At 42.7% G+C, this 27785-nt stretch overlaps 1 protein-coding gene across 1 annotated transcript in view; it reads right to left on the bottom strand.

Moving 5' to 3' along the window:
- LOC122923585 (ATP-binding cassette sub-family C member 2-like) overlaps positions 1-15931 on the bottom strand; it is a 92578-nt gene extending 76647 nt beyond the window's left edge. Inside the window, exons 1-4 of the mRNA XM_044274440.1 lie at positions 15757-15931; positions 15213-15467; positions 620-685; positions 390-527 (exon numbers count right to left, since the gene is read on the bottom strand). Coding sequence (XP_044130375.1) covers positions 390-527; positions 620-685; positions 15213-15467; positions 15757-15930 — 633 coding nt within the window. The 5' untranslated portion in view covers position 15931. The remainder of the gene's footprint in view (positions 1-389; positions 528-619; positions 686-15212; positions 15468-15756) is intronic.
- Between the last annotated feature and the right edge of the window lie 11854 nt (positions 15932-27785).

The following is a 27785-nucleotide window of genomic DNA, read 5'->3' as shown; positions in this document are numbered from 1 at the left end:
CAACAAATCAAAGATCAGCTTTCATTTCTTAAACTGCCCTGGTAAAATAAAAGCTGTACTGTGATTGGTTGCTATGGGGGACAAGCCTGTAACTTGAAAGAGGCCTATGTGGGAAATGGCACAGTTGTCCATAGTAACCTGTCAGATAACATTTTATTTGTCATGTTACCGACTATGAAAGAAAAGACTATGGGCCTCATTTAGAGCTGTCTAATAGGAAAAATGTCTTAGTTGGACATAGCCACCAATCAGGGCTCACCTTTGATTTTTTCAGAACACTTTAAGAAATGAAAGGTGAGCTCTGATTGGTTGCTATAGGCAGTTCTGATAAATGGGGCCCTATGTGACTATAACATGAAATATGTGACAGGGGATTAACTGATTCTTACCAAAAATGGGGTACAGGTGAATATTAACATGGAGACGGAGAATAGATAGGCGAAGTGTAACATGTACTTCAGCTCTTTCTCACGAATTTCCTGCACCTGTTTCTCAAATGAAGGCTCCCAGGCGTACAACTTCAAGATCTAGAACAAAACACATGACGTAGAGTAAATATGGCGGCAAACATTCATAAAGCAGCTAAATACATCACAAGCCGAGTAATAACAACCCTCACCTTTATGCCGTTCAGGATTTCATTCATTATTTTCAGCCGTTTATCTTTGTTTTTCATGTTTTTCATCTGCAGAACACAAGAGTAGATTGGACTTTATGTGTATGTGCCATAGAGGCAGCCATAGAACCGAATAGTGGTCCCCTCCTCCATGTAAGAACAGGCGCAGGCCTCGCCCTCCTTCTATGTAATTATCGCCTATTTTCAGATGTACGTAATGCCCCTTAACTTCTTAAGGACCGCCGGCGTATATGTACGGCAGAAGTCTGGTCTTTAACCGTGGAGCGGGGTTTCTGCTATTTTAAATGGCAGAGACCCGCGGCACATATATGTGATCAGTCATGAGGCTGATCGTATACATTTTACCCTTCAGATGCCGTGGTCAAATGTGACCACGGCATCTGATCAGTCCGGAAGCGGAAGTCGCGTGCTTCCGCTCTGGTAACAGTGTTCCCCGGCCTCAAGCAGGCTTCGGTGTCTGTTTCAGGAATATACCAATACAGGCCACTAGGTGGCAGCATTGTATTGTTATATTGCAAATGAAATGTTCAATGATGGCTATTTATCCATCAATGAACACAATGGGAAATCTAATGATTGCCAGTTATTATCACCCAAGGTGAAAAAAAAAAGTAAAAAAAAAATGTTTTTACAAATAATTTTTTTTTTTGTTCAAATCACCCCTTTTCCTTAAAATAAAAATACTTAACCAATAAAAAAATAAACATCATGGGCATTGCCGTGTGCATAAATGCCCATACAATTAAAATATAACAATATTAATGGCATACAGCAAATGGTGTAACGGAGATCAAAAAGTCGCACACACTTTAATTTGGTATCACTAAAAAGAACAGATCGTCCTGCAAAGAATGAGCCCTCACACAGCCCTGTACACATAACTACAAAAAAGTTATAGGGGTCAGAATATGGGTATAACATTTTTATTTATTTTTTCGCTCAAATGTTTTATTTATTTTTTTCCGTATTAAAACGCAAGAAAAAATATAATTAGATAAAACTGGATCAGTTGCTACACCAAACTGAGAAACCTATGGCTAGGTGCTCTTCCCGGCAACTTAACCTAGTGTCGCAAGAGAAAGTAGGTTATAGTGAATTTTAGATCTGGGAGGCACGGTCGTGTATATTAACCACAATGTAAGTGATACTGTAAATAATTTATTACATTAAAAATTAACAAAAAATAAAATAAAAATCGGAGCAGTGACATCAAAGTTCTAAATAGTCCAAGTTTGTTCAACCTGTTTCATGAATGGGCATCCCAGTGAAGAGTAATATAGTATCTCAAGAGATCAGCGACTGTATGTGTCAGAGAGCTTCCCCTTAGCTATGACAATCTTCCTTTTTACTTATAAGTGCCAGTAAGTGTCTCTCCATCTGATAGAGAGAGAACCTCACAATACATCCAAGCTGCACAGTGCAAAGCATCGCTGATCTCTTGCAATACTATATTGCTCATAACAAGGCTGCCCATTCATGAAACTTGGGCAATTTAGAACTTTGATGTCACTGCTCCCCCTACTGGACATTAATGGGATTTACTGTGAATATTTTATAGCCACATATAATGAGAATTCAAGTTTTCATTATATATTTTTCTTACTTTTATATATATAAAAAAAATGAAAAATTCTAATCTTTCTATTTTTCCTTTTTTTATTATATTTTTATCCATCATTTTTCATTTTTTATCCTTCTCTCACAAAGATGTCTGAATTGTTATGTAATACATTATTTACAGTATCACTTACATTGTGGTAAATATATGCGACCCTAGACATTTTGAGTGCCTCCCAGATCTAAAATTTGCAAGAAAAATGATACAAGTGTACAAACCGGATTCCCAAAAAGTTGGGACACTATACAAATCGTGAATAAAAACTGAATGCAATGATGTGGAGGTGCCAACTTCTAATATTTTATTCAGAATAGAACATAAATCACGGAACAAAAGTTTAAACTGAGAAAATGTACCATTTTAAGGGAAAAATATGTTGAATCAGAATTTCATGGTGTCAACAAATCCCCAAAAAGTTGGGACAAGGCCATTTTCACCACTGTGTGGCATCTCCCCTTCTTCTTACAACACTCAACAGACGTCTGGGGACCGAGGAGACCAGTTTCTCAAGTTTAGAAATAGGAATGCTCTCCCATTCTTGTCTAATACAGGCCTCTAACTGTTCAATCGTCTTGGGCCTTCTTTGTTGCACCTTCCTCTTTATGATACGCCAAATGTTCTCTATAGGTGAAAGATCTGGACTGCAGACTGGCCATTTCAGTACCCGGATCCTTCTCCTAGGCAGCCATGATGTTGTGATTGATGCAGAATGTGGTCTGGCATTATCTTGTTGAAAAATGCAGGGTCTTCCCTGAAAGAGATGACGTCTGGATGGGAGCATATGTTGTTCTAGAACCTGAATATATTTTTCTGCATTGATGGTGCCTTTCCAGACATGCAAGCTGCCCATGCCACACGCACTCATGCAACCCCATACCATCAGAGATGCACTGAACTGAGCGTTGATAACAACTTGGGTTGTCCTTGTCCTCTTTGGTCCGGATGACATGGCGTCCCATTTCCAAAAAGAACTTCGAATCGTGACTCGTCTGAGTACAGAACAGTCTTCCATTTTGCCACACTCCATTTTAAATGATCCCTGGCCCAGTGAAAACGCCTGAGCTCGTGGATCTTGCTTAGAAATGGCTTCTTCTTTGCACTGTAGAGTTTCAGCTGGCAACGGCGGATGGCACGGTGGATTGTGTTCACTGACAATGGTTTCTGGAAGTATTCCTGAGCCCATTCTGTGATTTCCTTTACAGTAGCATTCCTGTTTGTGGTGCAGTGTCGTTTAAGGGCCCGGAGATCATGGGCATCAAGTATGGTTTTACGGCCTTGACCCTTACGCACAGAGATTGTTCCAGATTCTCTGAATCTTCGGATGATGTTATGCACAGTTGATGATGATAGATGCAGATTTTTCGCTGGGTAACACCTTTCTGATATTGCTCAACTATCTTTCTGCGCAACATTGTGGGAATTGGTGATCCTCTACCCATCTTGGCTTCTGAGAGACACTGCCACTCTGAGAAGCTCTTTTTATACCCAATCATGTTGCCAATTGACCTAATTAGTGTTAATTGGTCTTCCAGCTCTTCGTTATGCTCAAATTTACTTTTTCCAGCCTCTTATTGCTACTTGTCCCAACTTTTTGGGGATTTGTTGACACAGTGAAAATTTGAATCAACGTATTTTTCATTTAAAATGATACATTTACTCGGATTAAACGTTTGATCTGTCATCTACGTTCTATTATAAATAAAATATTGACATTTGCCATCTCCACATCATTGCATTAAATTTTTATTCACAATTTGTTTAGTGTCCCAACTTTTTGGGAATCCGGTTTGTAGTATAGTTGGAATGGTACTGACCTGGAGAATGAAGATAACAGTTCAATTATCCCACATAGTGTACAGTGTAATAAAAACCTTTATCAGAATTGAGTTTTTTCTCATTCTACCCATTTGGAATTTTTCTTCCGCTTCCCACTACATCGTATGCAATTGTAAATGGCTCCATTAGAAAGTGCGACTTGTCCCGCAAAAAATAAGCCTTCATAAGGCTATGTGAACGGAAAAATAAAAAAGTTATGACTTTGGGAACGCTGGGAGTGAAAAACGAAAATGCACAAATTAAAATCGCCCCGTCCTTAAAGGGTTAAGATATAGATTGTATCCTCAAACTATTGCCCTGGGACAAAAAGCTATAGTGCCCCCATAACAGTACCAGTCATGTTTCCCCCTTAAAGGTGAAAGCCACAGTACCCCATAAAGTGCTTCCGTAGGAGTAGCAGACACAGTTCCCCCATAACACTGACAGCCATGGTGCTCCTATACCACCGAGTCGCTGTTCCCCTCTTAAAGGGTTTGTCCACAATAAAAAAAAGCATGGCTTAGTAAGAGCACCACACCTGTCCATAGGTTGTGTCTGGTACTGCAGCTGAGCTCCACTGAAGTGAGTGGTGCAATAACCCCACAAAAGACAGGTGTGGCGCTGACTTTGGAAGAAAGCAGTTGTGCTTTTCCTATGCTAGACAACTCCTTTAACAGCGACAGTCATTATGCCCACATAATAGGGACCAACAGAGTGCCCACAACTAGCGGCAGCCACAGAGACCTCATAGCGGAGACTGCCATGGTGCCCCTGCAGTGTCCCGCTCCAGAGTTGCAGTACACCGCAAAGTGCAACAGAATGTATTTCTGTGTATTACATGTATTTACTCTATTTTGTATGCACAAGGTATGTCCCCATTCATATGCCCCACAAAAAAGATAGAACATGTCCTATTCTTTTCCATCTTGGAGACAAGAATAGGCATGGTTACAATGGATGCACAAAAAAAATAAAAATAACAGATGCAATACGGGTGCATTGTTTGCGGATATACAGTTGTGTGAATGCACCCTTAGGCTAAATAGTGAGAGGAGTACATGTTGCTGACTCATGAGCCAGCCTGGACCCAAATCCATCAACAGCTGGGTCAGAGAAAACAACTACAAAAGCAGGCCAGATGTAACAGAGAGGTTTAGAGAAAGCCCAGTAGAGATAACCTGTCTAAGAACTGTATAGTATCCATATTCAGGAGCGCAATGCCAGACATCCACCTTGAGATGTCAGAAATACCCACATCCCAAGGTGGATTCTGTGGACATGTACTGCAAGTACAGCAACCTGTTAAAAAAAGGAGCAGCGTTTTTTGAATCAGTAGATCCAAAGAGACAACCAGATGTACAAGACTTAATGTGACAAAATGTAGGACCCATGCTCCAGAGACTCCTCTGGTTGCCCGACATAAGCCACAATAAGAACAAGGATCTCGACCCCTTATTGAAAGGGATCAGAGAGACTTGGAAAGAGCTAAATAATACACTAGCCCCTAACCCATCTCCACTGTTGCCAGCAAACCTCATCCCTGACCTACTAGGTAAAAGCAGTGATATTCACCTGGAAATCAGGTTTTCATTAACCCAAGCTAGAATAGGCGATTTATTCCCGGACACAGAAGCAGCTATATTGAGCAGACTCCCGGAGCGAATTAAAGACTCACCGGGCTTTTTCCTAACAAAAGCATACTTAGGTGCTGTGTGCGGTGGACTGGGAAAGAGGTGCACCCCAGGCAGATCTTTAACTGACTTTGAAAAGATCATAATCTCACCACTCCCTAAGCAGAGGAGAATCGCATCACTCTATGCTTTGGTGGGAGCTGAGGGCGAGGCGAAAAAAACACTCTACGTCAGGATCTCAAAAAGATTCTAGCTTTCTCACATGGAACGTCACCATGTATACGCTTACAGGAAAACCACTTCAAGCTTCTTACCAGATGGTATAGAACTCCGGAGTTCTTACACAGATGTGGTGTGGCCCCTGATCGGCTGTGCTGGAGATGTGGCAGAGGTTCATTTTCACTATCTCACATATGGTGGTCTTGCCCACTGATTATACCCTTCTGGGAGAATATCTCCAAGATAATTAATAAAGTTACCACCCCTGAGCTGAAGATCACACCAGAAATGGTTTTCTTTTCCCTACCAACTGACCTATATAGGCCATCTAAACGCAATTTAGTGACCCATGTCATATCGGCAGCTAAGGCCATTATCCCTCTCCGCTGGAGAAATACCAATACTCCTTCTATACAGGAATGGAAAGCCAAAGTTAATCAAATATCCCAATTCGAAGAAATGACGAGTTGGATTAATAGAAATCATAAGAAATTCTTAAAAACCTGGCAACCTTGGAGGGCACTGAATGAGGGTGAGTGAGGTGGCTTGATCTAGGGTTGGACCGAGAGTACGTTCAGAGAAAAAGACCATCACGTAACCAACAGGGCAAACAGCCGTAAGGTTTTTCAGGATATTGATAGACTCAATAGTCTTATGATTCGGCGTATACCCCCCCCCCCCTCTTTCCCCTAGTCTCTTCCTTCTTTTCCCACCTCAACTTTTCTTTTTATATTACTTTCTTTATACCAATGTCTGTGTCTTTTACTGCATATATTTAACACATGACCTGCACAACGTCATCTTGCCAGGGTGACCCTAAATAGTCAGACTTATGGTACTTTGGAACTAGGAATGCTTATTTAGATGTAGCGCATAGTCATGTACCTTCTACATCATAGCTGGCTGCTACTCTCTGAATGACTATGACATTGCCATGTGTTACCTAATATTCTCATGCCTGTAAAAATTTGTAACTCCCTTTCTATAGATTTCAAATCATTGCCTTCAGGATACTTTCTGTTTGTATCTATATAAAAATTCTGAAAATAAAGAATTTATAAAAAAAAAAAAAAAAAGGAGCAGCGTTTTTGTCTGCCATTAGTGGGAACCACCCTGTAGTTGCATCGCATTACCTAAAGTGTACACCCCATGCCTGGATATAAAAGTCAGCTAGAGAAGCACAGAGTAAGGAAGACTACTTTAAAGGGGTTATCCAAGACAAAGCTTTATTTTTTTAACAGACATCTTAAGAGTGGCTGGACCCATGCCAGGGTATACTTACCTGGTGCCTGCCACTGTATTCCGGCTGCATCGCTCCACTGCCACATCCGCAGGTCCCAGGTCTCTGGGAATCGATATGCTGTAGATGGGCAGTGACCTGTAACCCGTGCAGCAAGTGTACCCAATGATGTACCACATGGGTGACAGGTCTTTGCTGCGGCCAGTGATTGGCTGCAGCAGTCACAGTCACATGACGCCCATCAATTCACCTGTAGGCCCTTGCATATAATTTTTTAGAGGGTCAGCAGACCTGTAGACCCTCACATATCATTTTTTAGAGGGTCAGCTCACCTACAGGCCCTCACCTACAATCTTTTATAGGGTCAGCTTACCTGCAGGCCCACGCATATAATGTTTTATAGGGTCAGCTCACCTGCAGGCTCTCGAATATAATGTTTTAGAGGGTCAGCTCACCTGAAGTCCCTCGCATGTAATTTTTTTGAGGGTCAGCTCACCTGTAGGCCCTCCCCAAAATTATTGGGAGGGTTATCTAATCTGCAGGCTCTAACATATACTTTTTTAGAGGGTCAGCTTGTCAGCAGGCCTTCACCTATAATCTTTTGCAGGGTCAGCTCACATACAGGCCCTTGCATATAATGTTTTATAGGGACAGCTCACATGCAGGCCATTACATATAATGTTTTAGAGGTTCAGCTCGCCTCCATGCCCTCACATATACTTTTGTAGAGGGTTAGCTCGCCAGCAGGACCTCACCTATAATCTTTTACAGGGTCAGCTTACCTGCAGGCCCTCGAATATAATGTTTTATAGGATCAGCTCACCTGCAGGCCCTCGCACATAATAGTTTAGAGGGTCAGCTCAACTATAGGCCTTCGCATATCATTTTTAGAGGGTCAGGTCACCTGTAGGCCCTTGCATATAATTTTTTAGAGGGTCAGCATACCTGTAGACCCTCACATATAATTTTTTCGAGGGTCAGCTCATCTGCAGGCCCTTGCATAGAATTTTGTAGAGTGTCAGCTCACCAGTAGGCACTCGCATATATTGTTTTACAGGGACAGCTCACTTGCAGGCCCTCACATATAATTTTTTAGAGGGTCAGCTCACCTGCAGGCCCACGCAAATAATTTTTTAGAGGGTCAGCTCATCTGCATACCGTCACCTAAAATGTTTTATAGGTTCAGCTCACTTGTAGGCCCTCGCATATAATGTTTTCCATGTTTAGCTCACCTACATGCCCTTCTATAAAAGGGTCAGCTCACCAGCAGGCACTCATCTGCAATCTATTATAGGGTCAGCTCACCTGTAGGCCACGCATATAATGCTTTATAGGGTCGGCTCACCTGCAGGCCTTTACATATAATTTTTTAGAGGGTCATCTTGCCAGCAGGCCCTTGCATATAATGTTTTACAGGGACAGCTCACCTGCAGGCATTCACATATAATTTTTTAGAGGGTTAGCACACCTGCAGGCGAATGCATATAATGTTTTAGAGGGTCAGCTCACCTGCAGGCCCTCACATATAATTTTTTTAAGGGTCAGCTTACCTGTAGGCCCTCACATAAATATTTAGAGGGTCAGCTTGCAAGCATGCCCTCACCTATAATCTTTTACAGGGTAAGCTCACATGCAGGCCCTTGAATATAATGTTTTACAGTGTCAGGTCACCTACAGGCCCTTGTCTATAATTTTTAGAGGGTCAGCTCACCTACAGGCCCTCGCATATAATGTTTTACAGGGACAGCTCACCTGCAGGCTTTCATATATAAATTTTTAGAGGGTCAGCTCACTTGCAGGCCCTTGCATATAATTTTTTACCGGGATAGCTCACCTGTAGGCCCTCAGATATTATTTTCGAGGGTCAGCTCGCCACCAGGCCCTCACATATTCTTTTAAAGGGTAAGCTCACTTACAGGCCCTTGAATATAATTGTGTAGAGGGTCAGCTCACCTGCAGGCCCTCTCGCATATAATATTTTACAGGGCCAGCTCATAGGCAGGCCCTTGCATATCATTTTTTTGAGGGTCAGCTCACCTGCAGGCCCTCACATATAAATTTTTAGAGGGTCAGCTCGCCACCAGGCCCTCACATATTCTTTTAAAGGGTAAGCTCACTTACAGGCCCTTGAATATAATTGTGTAGAGGGTCAGCTCACCTGCAGGCCCTCTCGCATATAATATTTTACAGGGCCAGCTCATAGGCAGGCCCTTGCATATCATTTTTTTGAGGGTCAGCTCACCTGCAGGCCACCGCATATAATTTTTTTAGAGGATCAGCTAAACTGCAGGCCCTCGCATATAATTTTTTAGAGGGTCAGCTCCCTTTCAGGCCCACGCATATAATGTTTTATAGGGTCAGCTCACCTGCAGGCCCTCACATATAATGTTTTACAGGGTCAGCTCATCTGCAGGCCCTTGCATAGAATTTTATAGAGGGTCAGCTCACATGTAGGCCCTTGCATATAATGTTTTACAGGGACAGCTCACTTGCAGGCCCTCACATATAATTTTTTAGAGGGTCAGCTCACCTGCAGGCCCACGCAAATAATTTTTTTGAGCGTCAGCTCACCTGCAGGCCTTCGCATATAATTTTTTAGAGGTTTATCTCACCTACAGGCCCTCACATATAATGTTTTACAAGGTCAGCTCACCTGCAGGCCCACACATATAATTTTTTAGGGGGTCAGCTCGCCAGCAGGCCCTCGCCTATAATCTTTTACAGGGTAAGCTCATCTGCAGGCCCTTGAATATAATGTTTTACAGTGTCAGGTCACCTACAGGCCCTTGCATATAATGTTTTATAGGGACAGCTCACCTGCAGGCTTTCGCATATACATTTTTAGAGGGTCAGCTCACTTGCAGGCCCTTGCATATAATGTTTTACCGGGATAGCTCACCTGCAGGCCCTCAGATATTATTTTCGAGGGTCAGCTCACCTGCAGGCCCTCACATATAAATTTTTAGAGGGTCAGCTCGCCAGCAGGCCCTCACCTATATTCTTTTAAAGGGTAAGCTCACTTACAGGCCCTTGAATATAATTGTATAGAGGGTCAGCTCACCTGCAGGCCCTCTCGCATATAATATTTTCAGGGCCAGCTCATAGGCAGGCCCTCGCATATAATTTTTTTAAAGGTTAGCTCACCTGCAGGCCACCGCATATCATTTTTTTAGAGGATCAGCTAAACTGCAGGCCCTCGCATATAATTTTTTAGAGTGTCAGTTTACCTGCAGGCCCTTGCATATAATTTTTAGAGGGTCAGCTCACTAGCAGGCCCTCACCTACAATCTTTTACAGAGTCAGCTCACCTTCAGGCCCTTGCATATAATGTTTTAAATGTTCAGCTCACCTTCAGGCCCATGCATATAATGTTTTATAGGGTCAGCTCACCTGCAGGCCCCCGCATATAATGTTTTACAGGGTCAGCTCATCTGCAGGCCCTTGCATAGAATTTTATAGAGGGTCAGCTCACCTGCAGGCCCTCGCATATAATGTTTTACAGGGACAGCTCACTTATAGGCCCTCACATATAATTTTTTTGAGGGTCAGCTCATCTGCAGGCCATTGCATATAATTTTTTAGAGGTTCATCTCACCTACAGGCCCTCACATATAATGTTTTACAAGGTCAGCTCACCTGCAGGCCCTCACATATCATTTTTTAGAGTGTCAGCTCACCAGCATGCCCTTATCTATAATCTTTTACAGGTAAGCTCACCTGCAGGCCCTTGAATATAATATTTTACAGGGTCAGGTCACCTTCAGGCCCTCACATATAGTTTTTTAGAGGGTCAGCTCGCCAGCAGGCCCTCACCTATAATCTTTTACAGGGTAAGCTCACCTGCAGGCCCTTGAATATAATGTTTTAAAGGGTCAGGTCACCTACAGGCCCTCGCATATAATTTTTTAGAGAGTCAGCTCACCTATAGGCCCTCTCATATAATGTTTTACAGGGACAGTTCACCTGCAGGCCCTCGCATATAATTATTTTCGAGGGTCAGCTCACCTGCAGGCCCTCACATATACATTTTTAGAGGATCAGCTCGCCAGCAGGCCCTCACCTATAATCTTTAACAGGATAAGCTCACCTACAGGCCCTTGAATATAATTTTGTAGAGGGTCTGCTCACCTGCAGGCCCTCGCATGTAATTTTTTTAGAGGGTCAGCTCACCTGCAGGCTCTCGTATATAATTTTTTAGAGGGTCAGCTCACCTGCAGGATCTCACATATAGTTTTTTAGAGGGTCAGCTCACTAGCAGGCCCTCACCTACAATCTTTTACAGGATCAGCTCACCTTCAGGCCCTTGCATATAATGTTTTACAGGGTCAGCTCACCTGAAGGCCCACACATATAATGTTTTATAGGGTCAGCTCACCTGCAGGCCCTCACATATAATGTTTTACAAAGATAGCTCACCTAAAGGCCCTTGCATATAATTTTTTAGAGGGTCATCTCACCTGCAGGCGCTCGTATATAATTTTTTAGAGGGTAATCTCACCTGCAGGCCCTCACATATAACTATTTTTGATGGTCATCTCACCTGCAGGCCCTCACATATAATTTTTTAGAGGGTCAGCTCGCCAGCAGGCCCTCACCTATAATCTTTTACAGGGTCAGCTCACCTTCTAGCCCTTGCATATAATGTTTTACAGGGTCAGCTCACCTGCAGGCCCACGCATATATTTTTTTTAAGAGGGTCAGCTCACCTGCAGGTCCTCACCTAATTATACCTAATAGGTCATTTGCACTTATGCAGCCTTGCTTGGATGTGGTAGCCGTTGATGTTTCTCAGGCTCTCTCTCCGGAATCGAACCCCGATTCCCCGTTACCCGTGGTCACCATGGTAGGCGCAGAAAGTAACATCGAAAGTTGATAGGGCAGACATCCAAATGGATCTTCGCCGTCACGGGTATGTGCTATTGGCTCCAGGTTATCTAGAGTCACCAAAGTGGCAGCAGGCCCTCACCCATAATGTTTTAGATGGTCAGATCAGCAAGCCCTTGCTCCTAATGTTTTTGAGGGTCACCAGCAGGCCATCAATCATAATTTTTGCTTGCAATTTTTGGCAGCACTTGCACCTTATATACAACTAAATATACAGGAAAGAATGTTTCCTAACAATTTTTCTCTAAAATCGATTTTATCTTCAAGTTTTGTGTGTATTATTGTCAGTCTGTAAAAGTGGCGTACTACCCGGACAACACCTTTCCCAGCAGCGACCTGAGAGTCCAAGATGCATCCAGACATCCTCCGAACCATTTTGGTGGTGTTTCCATCAATTTCTGACCTTTTCTTATAAACCAGGCACCCTCATCTCTTTAGAGCAGGGGGTGCCTGGTTTAATGCTCGGGTTCTTCCATTAACTTCAATTATACTCTACCGAGCACCCGAGCACTTTGGTGCTCGATCAACACTAGTCTGCACTGCTTCCCTCACCGAGTAAAGCGGTCGTACTGTCCTTGTTGTCACCACTTACACTAGTTCTCTACTGAACCATATCACCCTCTTCTACTTCTCCCCTTCCGCAAGGAGAGTATTGCACTTCCCCAGATACTGTTTCTGCTTGTTTGGCCATTTTCCATAGCCTTTTGGATCTTGTAGGCCCCCTTTCTGCTGTAGAGTATCTGCGCGGGTAGTATGGATCTGTTACCGATATTTTTTCTGGGACTTCGTGGCGTTCGACATCCGCACTCCCTTCCTGGTGCAGCATTTATCCCATATCTGGTTCCGGTCTGTCCCTTAGCCTCAGTACTTTTTCTTTAGCTTCCGGTTAGGTCTGCTCGTTCAGGCAGCCTTCCATGAGTATAAGATGGCTTCTCTCTTCTCTTGTTATAGAGCTGAAGATCCTCCTCTCCATGTCTCTGCTTACCACATTGTAATTCTCCTTGAGGAACATTTTTAAGAGACAAACCCCTTGGCCGTAGGTCTAAAGGGGACGTTTTTTTGATCCCGAAGGACTCTCTTTTCCTACCAGGTTACTTCCCAATTTTTTTGTGTTGTTTTGAGGTCGGTTCCACTGTCTTGTTCACATTGTGTCTCTTCTCTCCCTTGATATTCTTTTCTTATGGGCCATGGTCATGTCTGACATCCAGGTTCTATAGCCCTGATTTGTTAATGGTTCTGCTGGAGTGCCTATTCTCCTTTGACAGCCTGGTGTAGAGTTTGGGGTTGTCGCCTTCTGTCACCTCTACTTATTCCCCCATAGGGGGGAAAGATTTGTCACGTCTGCAGTTCTCTGGTCCTTGGTATCCAGACACCATTTTTAGTTTGTTTTCTTCTCATGCCATGTTGTAACTGTTGATCACTTCCTGGTATGCTGGTCCTTGGGTATCACCTTCCTTTGGCTACTTTCACATGAGCCGCACGGACCTCAGGCAGGCTGTTCCGTCGGGTGAACAGCCTGTCGGATCCGTCCTGCCGCTGGTGACTGTGTGCCTCCGGACTGCTGCTCCCTCCCCATTGACTATAATGGGGGCGGGAACGGAGTTCCCGAAAGACACTGCAGCGCACGGTGAGAGGCTGCTGGAACAAATGTTGGACATGTCGTAGTTTTATCCCGGCAGCCTCTCACCATGTGCTGCTGTGTCTCCACCAGAACTCCGCCCCACCCCCATTATAGTCAATGGGGACGGAGCGGCAGTCCAGAGACACACGGTCACTAGTGGCAGGACGGATCCGACAGGCTGTTCATCCGGCAGAACAGCCTGCCCGAGGTCCGTGCCACTAGTGTGAAACTAGACTTAGAAGTCTTCTAGGCCCAGGCTATGTTTTCTCTCTTTGGTATATTCCATAGTCGCTCCATTTGCTCTGGCGCCTGACTTGTTTTCATTCTTGCCTATCTTGTGGATATTCGGTGTGCTCTCAACTTCTTCTGAAGTCTCCTAAGCCGTGGCTTATGTCCCCGGGGCTGTTCTTCTTCTGCCCAGCCGGGCATCTGGGTATTCAGATGCTTTCTGGCTGGCCTTCCTGGGAATGGCTCTTTCTGTCCTTTTTCAGGGGTCCGGGTGTGTCCTCCCAAATGCAATTCTGTGTGGGGACTTATGACAGGCCTTGGATTCATTCTGGTCTTGTTCCCTCCCATGGTACTGCTCTTTAACGTCCCATGGTCTTCTGTATCCACCAATGATACAAGCGAGAAAGTAGGATTTTTGTCTTACCTGTAAAATCCTTTTCTCGCTGCGAGAAAAGGATTTTACAGGTAAGACAAAAATCCTACTTTTCAACTACCAGTGCAGCCGTGAAACCTGTAACATCTTGTGAACAGTGCATCCTGTTTAGCAACAGCCAATTCATTGCATGAGAACAACTGTCCTTATCTGTTTGCATTTGAATTCTTCAGTAAAGAACTGTTCTGCTGCACAACTGCCTCATCATTGCTCCCTGCACCCCTAGTACACTGCAAAGTGTTGGCATCATGACAACTGGGACCCTGCCTTGCACCTCAAAACATGCAACACCAAGGGAGGAGAATCCTAGAACCAAAGACTGCCACGAAGGGAAGAAAGGTGCACCCTTCCACATCACTGCATGAGGCCAGGAAACATCAGAACCGTGAGTACTACTACAACTCCCATCCGGCCATCCACACTCAAGCATGCCTCTGCAGCATGCTGCACTCCATCACATTGTGCAAAACAAGTGGCAGACAGAAAGTCTCATAAAAGTGATAGTCATGGTGTGCCTATACCAGTGTCATGTACAGTTTCACCCATAACAGTGACAGCAATAGCGTTTCCTTTAATGTTACAGCTATAGTGCCCCCTTTAAAGTGTAAACTACAGCACCCCTTCTTATTGTCGGCAGCAGGAACAATCTCCAGCTGCCATAAAAAAAATCTAATGATTAGGTTAATCTTGAAGAAAAATTGGAAGTCTGAAAGCTCGGTCCTTTTTTCAAGAGTCTGCTGAACTTGGCAGGAGTGTGGGCATGTGTGTCATGGTACTGCAATATTAGCAAACAATCGACTATGCCAACTTGAAGGTGATGAAGTCCTCCAACATGACGCCAGTTTGGGCAAATTGGTGCATGCCCAGTAGATGTTGACAGTCTCACCTGGAATGTCTTTGATTTAGTAGCTAGGACTGCGTTGATTGGTATCAAAAGGATTATTACTCCAAGTCCTGCCAGGACTGACGGTCCCAGCTCTAACCAGAGGAATACCACAGAAACTATGATCTGCAGAGGTGAGGACCAAATGAGATGAATGGAGTTCGACAGATCCATGAATTCCTGTGCATCTGCAGACATCAGGTTCACGGTTTCTCCTACTGTTGACTCCTTCCTGATGGCATTTGAGACAGTCAGAGCCTAGAGGGATAGAGAAGACCATGGGTCAATGACAGATCTATTCTTCTGTTTTAAGAGGCGCCATAGATTTTAAAGAAGTTTTTGAATCCTGATCTTCCTGATTCAGTGACAGACACATTTGTTGCATGTAGGGAAACCCTGACGTTATATTGCAATACAAGCCCTGAATCCTGATCTTCCTGATTCAGCGACAGACACATTTGTTGCATGTAGGGAAACCCTGAAGTTATATTGCAATAGCCTTACAAGCCCATGTAGACCGTTTAGACTATTCATCATGTATACTCACTTTTTTGTATATGGCAGCGGTTAGTGTTGTACGGATTCTCATTCCCAAGACGAAGCAGCCCTGGAAATATTGCTGCAGGCAGAGTGACTGGATTAAACCTGTTACCAGCAGCAAGGTCGCATAAAAAAATCCCTTCCATAGATACTCCTTAGGGTTGGATGTGAATGAAACCATCGCTCTGCAAATCAGCAACAGGACACATTACAATACATTAAAATACTGTAACATCAAGTAGTATTTTCCCTGAAAAAAAACAAACTGAGATGGAACTTAAAGCTTCTGGACCTCAAAGCAAAATCACTAACAGACTGGTATTCTGCTCAGACTGTCTGTATCGGGTTGCTGTTTTTTTCATTGACTGTGACTGTATTTTCTCCTCACTGCTTTGGAGTCCTGCTCTGACTCCACATATGGCTAGCTTAGGAGTCCCTTTTCTGTGTCCATATATCTTGCCGTGTACCGGGGTGGGGTCCCCAGGACACAGCAAAGTCACGAATTAGGAAAGCAACTCCAACACCAGCTTTTACTAAACTGAATTTTTACTGAAACGTGATAATGAACACAGCCCCAAATGCTAGGAAACATAAAATTAATTTGCATACACTCAGTCCGAAGGCTGAGACCCCTGTGCTGCACAGCACGGCGCCCTCTGATGGATGCCAGAAGAAATTTGCGGTAATTTACCTACTTGCGGGCACAACTAAAACTGCCTCGCCGTACCTTTTATTACCCTGAAGCAAACACAAACAATTTTTGGGGTGCTTAGTACGGGCTAGCCTGCGGTGCAGCTGTCACAAGTAATGGGGAGGGGAAAACACCAGATAACACACAGAAGGAAATAGACAGGAGTCTAGACCTCAGAGCTAAGGGAGAGGGATGGTGACCTCCAAGAAATCCCTTGACCTCTCCCTGACTCCTGCCAAGGTTTCTCCCAGAACCTTAGCCCTAGAGACCCTGGAAAGCCCTAGGAGTGGTGGCAGGGAAAGAGAGTATAACACTACTGGTTTGTTCCCGATGAAGGAACCAGCATCTCCCTGAGGCCTAGAAACACAAACACAAGCAAACAACATAATGCAAAACAAAATGCACTTAGCTTAAAGAAGAATGGAGGAGCAGGAGATCCAAAGGAACAACACACCAGATCAACCAACTCCAGCAGGAAATATCAACCTCATGGTAAGCAGTGTGAGTGAGAACTAAATAGAGCCTCAGTAATGACCACAAGCTGCACCTCACATATGGAATCAGTGCTCCCGTTAAAGGGGAGGTAGTCCCAAACACAGTATTGATTTTTAAATTGTCCCTGCCGGATCTGAAACCAACAACCTTTTGCACTGAAGGCAAAGACTGTAACCACTGAGCTATAGCGTTCAATGTTAGTAAATGGAAGATGTTCTACGGCTAAAAACATCAGTAGTATTTTTCCCTGGTATAATGTACTCAGATGTACAATGTATTGGTATGTGCAGATACATTTCTATATATATATACCAGGACCTTGTATGGTAGTTATATATATATAGAGCGATCTTGAATAGCCGCCAAAGTGGAAGTTGCAAGGGAGGAGAGGGCTGAAAAGAAGTTGCAGGGAGGGGCTATCAAAAATTTGCTGTGGGCCAGTCTTTTCTAGTTATGCCACTGACTATAAGGCCTCATGCACACAAATGAATCTGTTTTGCAGTCCACAAACCCTGGTACCAAAAAATACTGATACCGTCCATGTGCTGTCCGTATCTGTATGTCCGGTCAGCAAATTACAGAACATGTCCTATTCTGATCCGTAAAATGGACCCACAAAAAGTATAAGTATGGCACTCAGATGGCCGTGGGTTCGATATCCGGCAGACACAACTTTAAAATACAGACTTAATAAATGTTAAATACACAACATGAAAAAAATTAGTTATTTAGATTCCAGAACATTGTATATGTGAATATATAATAAATCGGGAAAATACACAGGAGTGTCTCTAACTTGGAAAAAATATGTTACTTAATTTACCGCCCTGTGCCTTGGCCGTTCCGATGGTGTTAGGATCCCTGCTACCCTCCATTGCTCGCTCCTGTCTTGACGTGGCAGGAAATAGCTGTAAAAATGAGCCACAGTCACAGCCATTCACTGCTATGTCAAGACAGCAGCAGGTGGTGGAGACCAACCAGTCCCTGGCTCCGTCAGAATGGCAGCGGCGGGGGAATCAGTGAGGTGAGTATAAATCGCTTTTATTTTTTTTAATACCATTTTCTGCCAGGAGAACTCTTTTTGCTTTGGTTGGAATACCTCTTTAAAGGGAACCTGTCATGTGGATATTTGATTATAATCTAACTAATTATATACAATCATTAACTACTAAAAAGTACCTTAGATGTATTCACTTACTGGTGTCACAGATGGTTACCTCATAATAAAAAAACAAAGATGCCACATGCCACATGCTAATGAGCTTATTTGAGTCCAGCGTGATGTCATTGAGTCCAGTGTATATTTAATTCAGAGCTATAGCCACTCCCCTGCCCACCTGCTGCTGATTCAAATGGAAAATAACTGTCAATCTGCAGCTGGTAGGCGGGGAGAGTCAGGAGCTCATAAATATTCATGACTCATCATTATCAGCTGGAGCTTTTCAATACAAGATGTTGGCAGATTGACTGGGTCAATTAAAGAAAGTGACCCAGCATTTTGCTAAGAGAATCAGTCACTTATTTATGTTGCCCTTAGTTAGGACACCATAAAACTGGTGACAGGTTCTCTTTAAATACCCTCCATTTACTGTCATAAATGTTGAAGTGTGTATAGGTGGCTTTCATAGGGCTGTACTGTAGACGTACCTCCTCAAATTTTAAATCTTTTAATTTGATGCTAATAATTTAGTGTAACTTAATTTTTATGGAGAAAAGAATGCATAGCTAATGCTTAAAAGGATATTCCACTTTAAAGGCTATACTATAAACAGCTAAGACAGCTAAGACCTGTCCTAGGTTGCTAATACGGCTTATATGTTTATACAGCTGGACCTCCCAATAACCTTAATACAGTTTACATGTTTATATGTTAAAGACAAAAACAGAGTTATTAACTGTGACTTCATGTTTTTGGATGTCATATAACAGTTATATATATCGTGTTCACAGAAGCAGAAAAGATAATATGCCTTTAAGATTCATTATATGAATGTAAGGTAAGCTTAATGACACAGCAGACACAACAGAAAGCATAAAGTTAAACTCTTGTTACTACCCAGAAGTCTTGACCAATTACAGCCAGCCTCACACTGAGCAGGAGTCTTGTCCAATCACAGCCGATCTTACACTCAGCCTGTGTGGGAAATCCCCTGCTAGAGTTATTATACACCAGAAAGAGGAGCTGAACAGACACACAGTTCTAGTCAGAGTTCAGTTTTATGGAAGCAAGAGGCATTTAGAACAGTTATATAATGTCCCTATTGTTAATGTAGTGATTAGAACTGTATACTGAACCAGTTATATGTATGTTTACTTACAGTTTAACCAAATTGCAACCAAATAGCAAATTACGAACTGCTCGTACCAGATCATACTAAGTCATAGAAAGTAAACTGCAAACCAAGTTGAGCAAGAAGAACTATTCGTTAAACCTCAGATATACCTGTCAAAGAGATCATAAAGCTTAAATAACTTAAACTGAGAGGGGGCATACTAAAAGGAATGACAGAGTGGAATGCCCATAGACTTTAAAAGAAAAGTGGAATTCCCATAGAGAATAATGGAAATGTAATATTTGAATTAGAGACAAAACCATTTGACATATTTAATAATTATTTAGCAGACATACCCTCCAAATTCAGTGGGATTATTTAATGTTTAGATTAAGTGGAATTATCACTGTTTTCTGCAGAATGACGAGGATGAATGACACAATGGAATGCCCATAGACTATAATGGGAAGTAAAATATGACTTTATTTGCAGGTAAATCTGTGTTATTTAGGAAATTAACCTTTACCGCAAGTGCTCCCTGGGTCGAGTAGCATATTGTAAAAAGAAAATTACCTTGGATTATAACTGTTTTCTATAAAATGCAAAGGGGAATGACATAATGGAATGCCCATAGACTATAATGGGAGGCGAAATTTGATTTGGAGTTTAAACTAGAGATGGCCTTGCGGTTCGCACGACAGTTGGTTTGCGGCGAACTTTGACCGTTCGCGATTTGCCGAACATGCGAACATATGGAGATATTCGCGTCTGCCATGTCCTGTCACATTGTGAAGAACTTTGACCCATGACACATCCATCAGGTGGTACAGGACAGCCAATTAAGACGTTTCAGCCCATGGACATACCCCCTACCTTATAAATAGACCCGATCTGGCCGCCATTTTACATTCAGTCTTTTGTCAGTGTAGGGACAGGTTGCTGTGTGGAGCAGGGACAGACTGTTAGGGACAAAAACGCTATCAAATAGGTCCACAAAAGTCCTTTTAAGGACTGGCATAGGTGTGCTATCGATAGGTGTGCAGTACAGAGGGGTGTAATACACTTATAATATACTAACATAGAAAGCATATTATAGTGGATTTGTATTGTGCAGCAGTGGTGAGCGGTTCTGCAGCTACACACAGTGACAAACGCAATTAGAAAAAATAATTATAACTGGTGTGATATACCAATCGCCTGCCAAAAAAACTGATAGAAGCGGGGTGTTATATACCAATAATATACTTTCTATATAGTGCATTTGGGTACTGCAGCATTTGTTTGCGGTTTTGCTGCGTTCCCTCTGCTATACACAGTGACAAACGGTATTGGGAAAAATAATTATAACTGGTGGCACAATGGAATGCCTATATATGGACTATAATGGAAAGTAAAATATGAGTTTATTTGCAGGTAAATCTGTGTTATGTAGGAAATTAACCTCTACCACAAGTGTTACCTGGGTAGAGTAGCATATTGTAAAATGAAAATTACCTTGGATTATAACTGTTTTCTATAGAATGCAAAGGTGAATGACATAAAGAAATGACCATAGACTATAAAGGGAGGCAAAATTAGATTTGGAGTCTGAACCATTTAACATATCAAGCAAATCTTTAGCAGGTTTACTCTTCAAATTCAGTGGGATTATCAAAATCTGTACAGAGGAACAGCTGACAGTTGCCCATAGCAACCAAATAGTTTACTTCGTTAATTTTTCAGAGGCTTATTTTTTTTTTACAAATTAAGGGTAGGGTCACACTGAACGCATACGCAGCATATATGACGCTGCGAGAAATGTTCCGGGCAGCAGAAAATACGCTGTGTATGCGCTAGGAGCAGACACACAGGGCTTTTCTCCGCTGTGTCTGCAGTGAGGTTTGAAGGTGGCCCGCGTGTCACAGTTACGTCGGTGCGCTTGGCCCACTTCCGAACCTTACTGCACACATAAGGCCGCGGAGGGAAAGCCCTGTGTGTCTGCTCCTAGCGCATACGCAGTGTATTTCCCGCTGTCCGGCACATTTCTCGCAGCCTCAAATACGTTGCGTATGCGCTCAGTGTGACCCTACCTTAAGGGTGTATTCAAACGTACTGTATCCTATATATATTTGATGCTGTAGATTTGAAGTTGTGTTCAGTCATTCTATTGAAAACAGTTATAATCCAAGGTCATTTTCATTTTACAATATGCTACTCTACCCAGGTAACATTTGCGGTAAAGGTTAATTTCATACATAGCACAGATTTACCTGCAAATGAACCCATAGTTTACTTCCCATTATAGTCTATGGGCATTCCATTGTGTCATTCACCTTGTCATTTCATAGAAACCAATGATAATCCCACTTAATCTCGATTTTAAATAATCCCACTGAATTTGAAGAGTAAGCCTGCTAAAGATTTACTTGATATGTTGAATGGTTCAGACTAGGGATGAGCGAACCCGAACTGTATAGTTCGGGTTCGTACCGAATTTTGGGGTGTCCGTGACACGGACCCGAACCCGGACATTTTCGTAAAAGTCCGGGTTCGGGTTCGGTGTTCGTCGCTTTCTTCGCGCTTTTGTGACGCTTTCTTGGCGCTTTTTGAAAGGCTGCAAAGCAGCCAATCAACAAGCGTCATACTACTTGCCCCAAGAGGCCATCACAGCCATGCCTACTATTGGCATGGCTGTGATTGGCCAGAGCACCATGTGACCCAGCCTCTATTTAAGCTGGAGTCACATAGCGCCGCCCGTCACTCTGCTCTGATTAGCGTAGGGAGAGGTTGCGGCTGCGACAGTAGGGCGAGATTAGGCAGATTAACTCCTCCAAAGGACTTGATTAACTGATCGATCTGCAGCTGTGGATCATTGAGCTGCTGATCCTCAATTGCTCACTGTTTTTAGGCTGCACAGACCGTTTGTCAGTCTCATTTTTCTGGGGTGATCGGCGGCCATTTTGTGTCTTGTGGTGCGCCAGCACAAGCTGCGACCAAGTGCATTTAACCCTCAATGGTGTGGTTGTTTTTTGGCTAAAGCCTACATCAGGGTGAAGCTGTCACACCAAGTGCATTTAACCAGCAATAGTCTGTTCATTTTTTGGCCATATCCCAGTCTAATTCTGTCACTAAATCCATACCGGTCACCCAGCGCCTAAATACTAGGCCTCAAATTTATATCCAGCTAAATCTGTCCCTAGTGCTGTAGCTGGGCGAGTTATTTAGTGTCCGTTCAAGCACATTTCTTGTTCTGGGTTGAAATACAATTCCCAATTTAGCAATTTCATAATTTAGTGGTTCCTGCTATATCAGAGCTCTTTGAAATCTATCCCAAAAAGGGTATATAATATTGAAGGTGCACATAGGGTCATTCAGAGTAACTTCACACACACCCGCTACTGTGTATTTCCAAGTCTAATTCTGTCACTAAATCCATACCGGTGACCCAGCGCCTAAATACTAGGCCTCAAATTTAATTCCCTCTAAATCTCTCGTTACCCACCGCTGTACTGTTGTTGCTGGGCAAGATATTTAGTGTCCGTCAAAGCACATTTTTTGTTCTGGGTTGAAGTACAATTCCCAATTTAGCAATTTCATAATTTAGTGGTTTCTGCTATATCAGAGCTATTTGAAATCTATCCCAAAAAGGGTATATAATATTGAAGGTGCACATAGGGTCATTCAGAATAACTTCACACACACCCGCTACTGTGTATTTCCAAGTCTAATTCTGTCACTAAACCCATACCTGTCACCCAGCGCCTAAATACTAGGCCTCAAATTTAATCCCTCTAAATCTCTCGTTACCGTTGTCCTGTTGTAGCTGGGAAAGTTATTTAGTGCCCGTCAAAGCACATTTTTTGTTCTGGGTTGAAGTACAATTCCCAATTTAGCAATTTCATAATTTAGTGGTTCCTGCTATATCAGAGCTATTTGAAATCTATCCCAAAAAGGGTATATAATATTGAAGGTGCACATAGGGTCATTCAGAATAACTTCACACACACCCGCTACTGTGTATTTCCAAGTCTAATTCTGTCACTAAATCCATACCGGTGACCCAGCGCCTAAATACTAGGCCTCAAATTTAATTCCCTCTAAATCTCTCGTTACCCACCGCTGTACTGTTGTTGCTGGGCAAGATATTTAGTGTCCGTCAAAGCACATTTTTTGTTCTGGGTTGAAGTACAATTCCCAATTTAGCAATTTCATAATTTAGTGGTTTCTGCTATATCAGAGCTATTTGAAATCTATCCCTAAAAGGGTATATAATATTGAAGGTGCACATAGGGTCATTCAGAATAACTTCACACACACCCGCTACTGTGTATTTCCAAGTCTAATTCTGTCACTAAACCCATACCTGTCACCCAGCGCCTAAATACTAGGCCTCAAATTTATATCCAGCTAAATCTGTCCCTAGTGCTGTAGCTGGGCGAGTTATTTAGTGTCCGTTCAAGCACATTTCTTGTTCTGGGTTGAAATACAATTCCCAATTTAGCAATTTCATAATTTAGTGGTTCCTGCTATATCAGAGCTCTTTGAAATCTATCCCAAAAAGGGTATATAATATTGAAGGTGCACATAGGGTCATTCAGAGTAACTTCACACACACCCGCTACTGTGTATTTCCAAGTCTAATTCTGTCACTAAATCCATACCGGTGACCCAGCGCCTAAATACTAGGCCTCAAATTTAATTCCCTCTAAATCTCTCGTTACCCACCGCTGTACTGTTGTTGCTGGGCAAGATATTTAGTGTCCGTCAAAGCACATTTTTTGTTCTGGGTTGAAGTACAATTCCCAATTTAGCAATTTCATAATTTAGTGGTTTCTGCTATATCAGAGCTATTTGAAATCTATCCCAAAAAGGGTATATAATATTGAAGGTGCACATAGGGTCATTCAGAATAACTTCACACACACCCGCTACTGTGTATTTCCAAGTCTAATTCTGTCACTAAACCCATACCTGTCACCCAGCGCCTAAATACTAGGCCTCAAATTTAAATCCCTCTAAATCTCTCGTTACCGTTGTCCTGTTGTAGCTGGGAAAGTTATTTAGTGCCCGTCAAAGCACATTTTTTGTTCTGGGTTGAAGTACAATTCCCAATTTAGCAATTTCATAATTTAGTGGTTCCTGCTATATCAGAGCTATTTGAAATCTATCCCAAAAAGGGTATATAATATTGAAGGTGCACATAGGGTCATTCAGAATAACTTCACACACACCCGCTACTGTGTATTTCCAAGTCTAATTCTGTCACTAAATCCATACCGGTGACCCAGCGCCTAAATACTAGGCCTCAAATTTAATTCCCTCTAAATCTCTCGTTACCCACCGCTGTACTGTTGTTGCTGGGCAAGATATTTAGTGTCCGTCAAAGCACATTTTTTGTTCTGGGTTGAAGTACAATTCCCAATTTAGCAATTTCATAATTTAGTGGTTTCTGCTATATCAGAGCTATTTGAAATCTATCCCTAAAAGGGTATATAATATTGAAGGTGCACATAGGGTCATTCAGAATAACTTCACACACACCCGCTACTGTGTATTTCCAAGTCTAATTCTGTCACTAAACCCATACCTGTCACCCAGCGCCTAAATACTAGGCCTCAAATTTATATCCAGCTAAATCTGTCCCTAGTGCTGTAGCTGGGCGAGTTATTTAGTGTCCGTTCAAGCACATTTCTTGTTCTGGGTTGAAATACAATTCCCAATTTAGCAATTTCATAATTTAGTGGTTCCTGCTATATCAGAGCTCTTTGAAATCTATCCCAAAAAGGGTATATAATATTGAAGGTGCACATAGGGTCATTCAGAGTAACTTCACACACACCCGCTACTGTGTATTTCCAAGTCTAATTCTGTCACTAAATCCATACCGGTGACCCAGCGCCTAAATACTAGGCCTCAAATTTAATTCCCTCTAAATCTCTCGTTACCCACCGCTGTACTGTTGTTGCTGGGCAAGATATTTAGTGTCCGTCAAAGCACATTTTTTGTTCTGGGTTGAAGTACAATTCCCAATTTAGCAATTTCATAATTTAGTGGTTTCTGCTATATCAGAGCTATTTGAAATCTATCCCAAAAAGGGTATATAATATTGAAGGTGCACATAGGGTCATTCAGAATAACTTCACACACACCCGCTACTGTGTATTTCCAAGTCTAATTCTGTCACTAAACCCATACCTGTCACCCAGCGCCTAAATACTAGGCCTCAAATTTAAATCCCTCTAAATCTCTCGTTACCGTTGTCCTGTTGTAGCTGGGAAAGTTATTTAGTGCCCGTCAAAGCACATTTTTTGTTCTGGGTTGAAGTACAATTCCCAATTTAGCAATTTCATAATTTAGTGGTTCCTGCTATATCAGAGCTATTTGAAATCTATCCCAAAAAGGGTATATAATATTGAAGGTGCACATAGGGTCATTCAGAATAACTTCACACACACCCGCTACTGTGTATTTCCAAGTCTAATTCTGTCACTAAATCCATACCGGTGACCCAGCGCCTAAATACTAGGCCTCAAATTTAATTCCCTCTAAATCTCTCGTTACCCACCGGTGTACTGTTGTTGCTGGGCAAGATATTTAGTGTCCGTCAAAGCACATTTTTTGTTCTGGGTTGAAGTACAATTCCCAATTTAGCAATTTCATAATTTAGTGGTTTCTGCTATATCAGAGCTATTTGAAATCTATCCCTAAAAGGGTATATAATATTGAAGGTGCACATAGGGTCATTCAGAATAACTTCACACACACCCGCTACTGTGTATTTCCAAGTCTAATTCTGTCACTAAACCCATACCTGTCACCCAGCGCCTAAATACTAGGCCTCAAATTTAAATCCCTCTAAATCTCTCGTTACCGTTGTCCTGTTGTAGCTGGGAAAGTTATTTAGTGCCCGTCAAAGCACATTTTTGTTCTGGGTTGAAGTACAATTCCCAATTTAGCAATTTCATAATTTAGTGGTTCCTGCTATATCAGAGCTATTTGAAATCTATCCCAAAAAGGGTATATAATATTGAAGGTGCACATTGGGTCATTCAGAATAACTTCACACACACGCTTCTGTGCATTTCCAAGTCTAATTCTGTCACTAAATCCATACCGGTGACCCAGCGCCTAAATACTAGGCCTCAAATTTAATTCCCTCTAAATCTCTCGTTACCCACCGCTGTACTGTTGTTGCTGGGCAAGATATTTAGTGTCCGTCAAAGCACATTTTTTGTTCTGGGTTGAAGTACAATTCCCAATTTAGCAATTTCATAATTTAGTGGTTTCTGCTATATCAGAGCTATTTGAAATCTATCCCTAAAAGGGTATATAATATTGAAGGTGCACATAGGGTCATTCAGAATAACTTCACACACACCCGCTACTGTGTATTTCCAAGTCTAATTCTGTCACTAAATCCATACCGGTGACCCAGCGCCTAAATACTAGGCCTCAAATTTAATTCCCTCTAAATCTCTCGTTACCCACCGTTGTACTGTTGTTGCTGGGCAAGATATTTAGTGTCCGTCAAAGCACATTTTTTGTTCTGGGTTGAAGTACAATTCCCAATTTAGCAATTTCATAATTTAGTGGTTTCTGCTATATCAGAGCTATTTGAAATCTATCCCTAAAAGGGTATATAATATTCAAGGTGCACATTGGGTCATTCAGAATAACTTCACACACACACGCTTCTGTGCATTTCCAAGTCTAATTCTGTCACTAAATCCATACCGGTCACCCAGCGCCTAAATACTAGGCCTCAAATTTATATCCCGCTGAATTTGAATACAATACATTGGGCCAAATAATATATTTGTTGTTGTGGTGAACCATAACAATGAGAAAAACATCTAGTAAGGGACGCGGACGTGGACATGGTCGTGGTGGTGTTAGTGGACCCTCTGGTGCTGGGAGAGGACGTGGCCGTTCTGCCACATCCACACGTCCTAGTGTACCAACTACCTCAGGTCCCAGTAGCCGCCAGAATTTACAGCGATATATGGTGGGGCCCAATGCCGTTCTAAGGATGGTAAGGCCTGAGCAGGTACAGGCATTAGTCAATTGGGTGGCCGACAGTGGATCCAGCACGTTCACATTATCTCCCACCCAGTCTTCTGCAGAAAGCGCACAGATGGCGCCTGAAAACCAACCCCATCAGTCTGTCACATCACCCCCATGCATACCAGGGAAACTGTCTCAGCCTCAAGTTATGCAGCAGTCTCTTATGCTGTTTGAAGACTCCGCTGGCAGGGTTTCCCAAGGGCATCCACCTAGCCCTTCCCCAGCGGTGAAAGACATAGAATGCACTGACGCACAACCACTTATGTTTCCTGATGATGAGGACATGGGAATACCACCTCAGCATGTCTCTGATGATGACGAAACACAGGTGCCAACTGCTGCGTCTTTCTGCAGTGTGCAGACTGAACAGGAGGTCAGGGATCAAGACTGGGTGGAAGACGATGCAGGGGACGATGAGGTCCTAGACCCCACATGGAATGAAGGTCGTGCCACTGACTTTCACAGTTCGGAGGAAGAGGCAGTGGTGAGACCGAGCCAACAGCGTAGCAAAAGAGGGAGCAGTGGGCAAAAGCA

The sequence above is a fragment of the Bufo gargarizans genome, unplaced genomic scaffold (assembly GCF_014858855.1).
Source record: "Bufo gargarizans isolate SCDJY-AF-19 unplaced genomic scaffold, ASM1485885v1 original_scaffold_1766_pilon, whole genome shotgun sequence".
In the NCBI taxonomy this organism is placed as follows: domain Eukaryota; kingdom Metazoa; phylum Chordata; class Amphibia; order Anura; family Bufonidae; genus Bufo; species Bufo gargarizans.
Note: the sequence above shows the minus strand (reverse complement) of the source record. Positions and strands in the feature narration are given on the sequence as shown.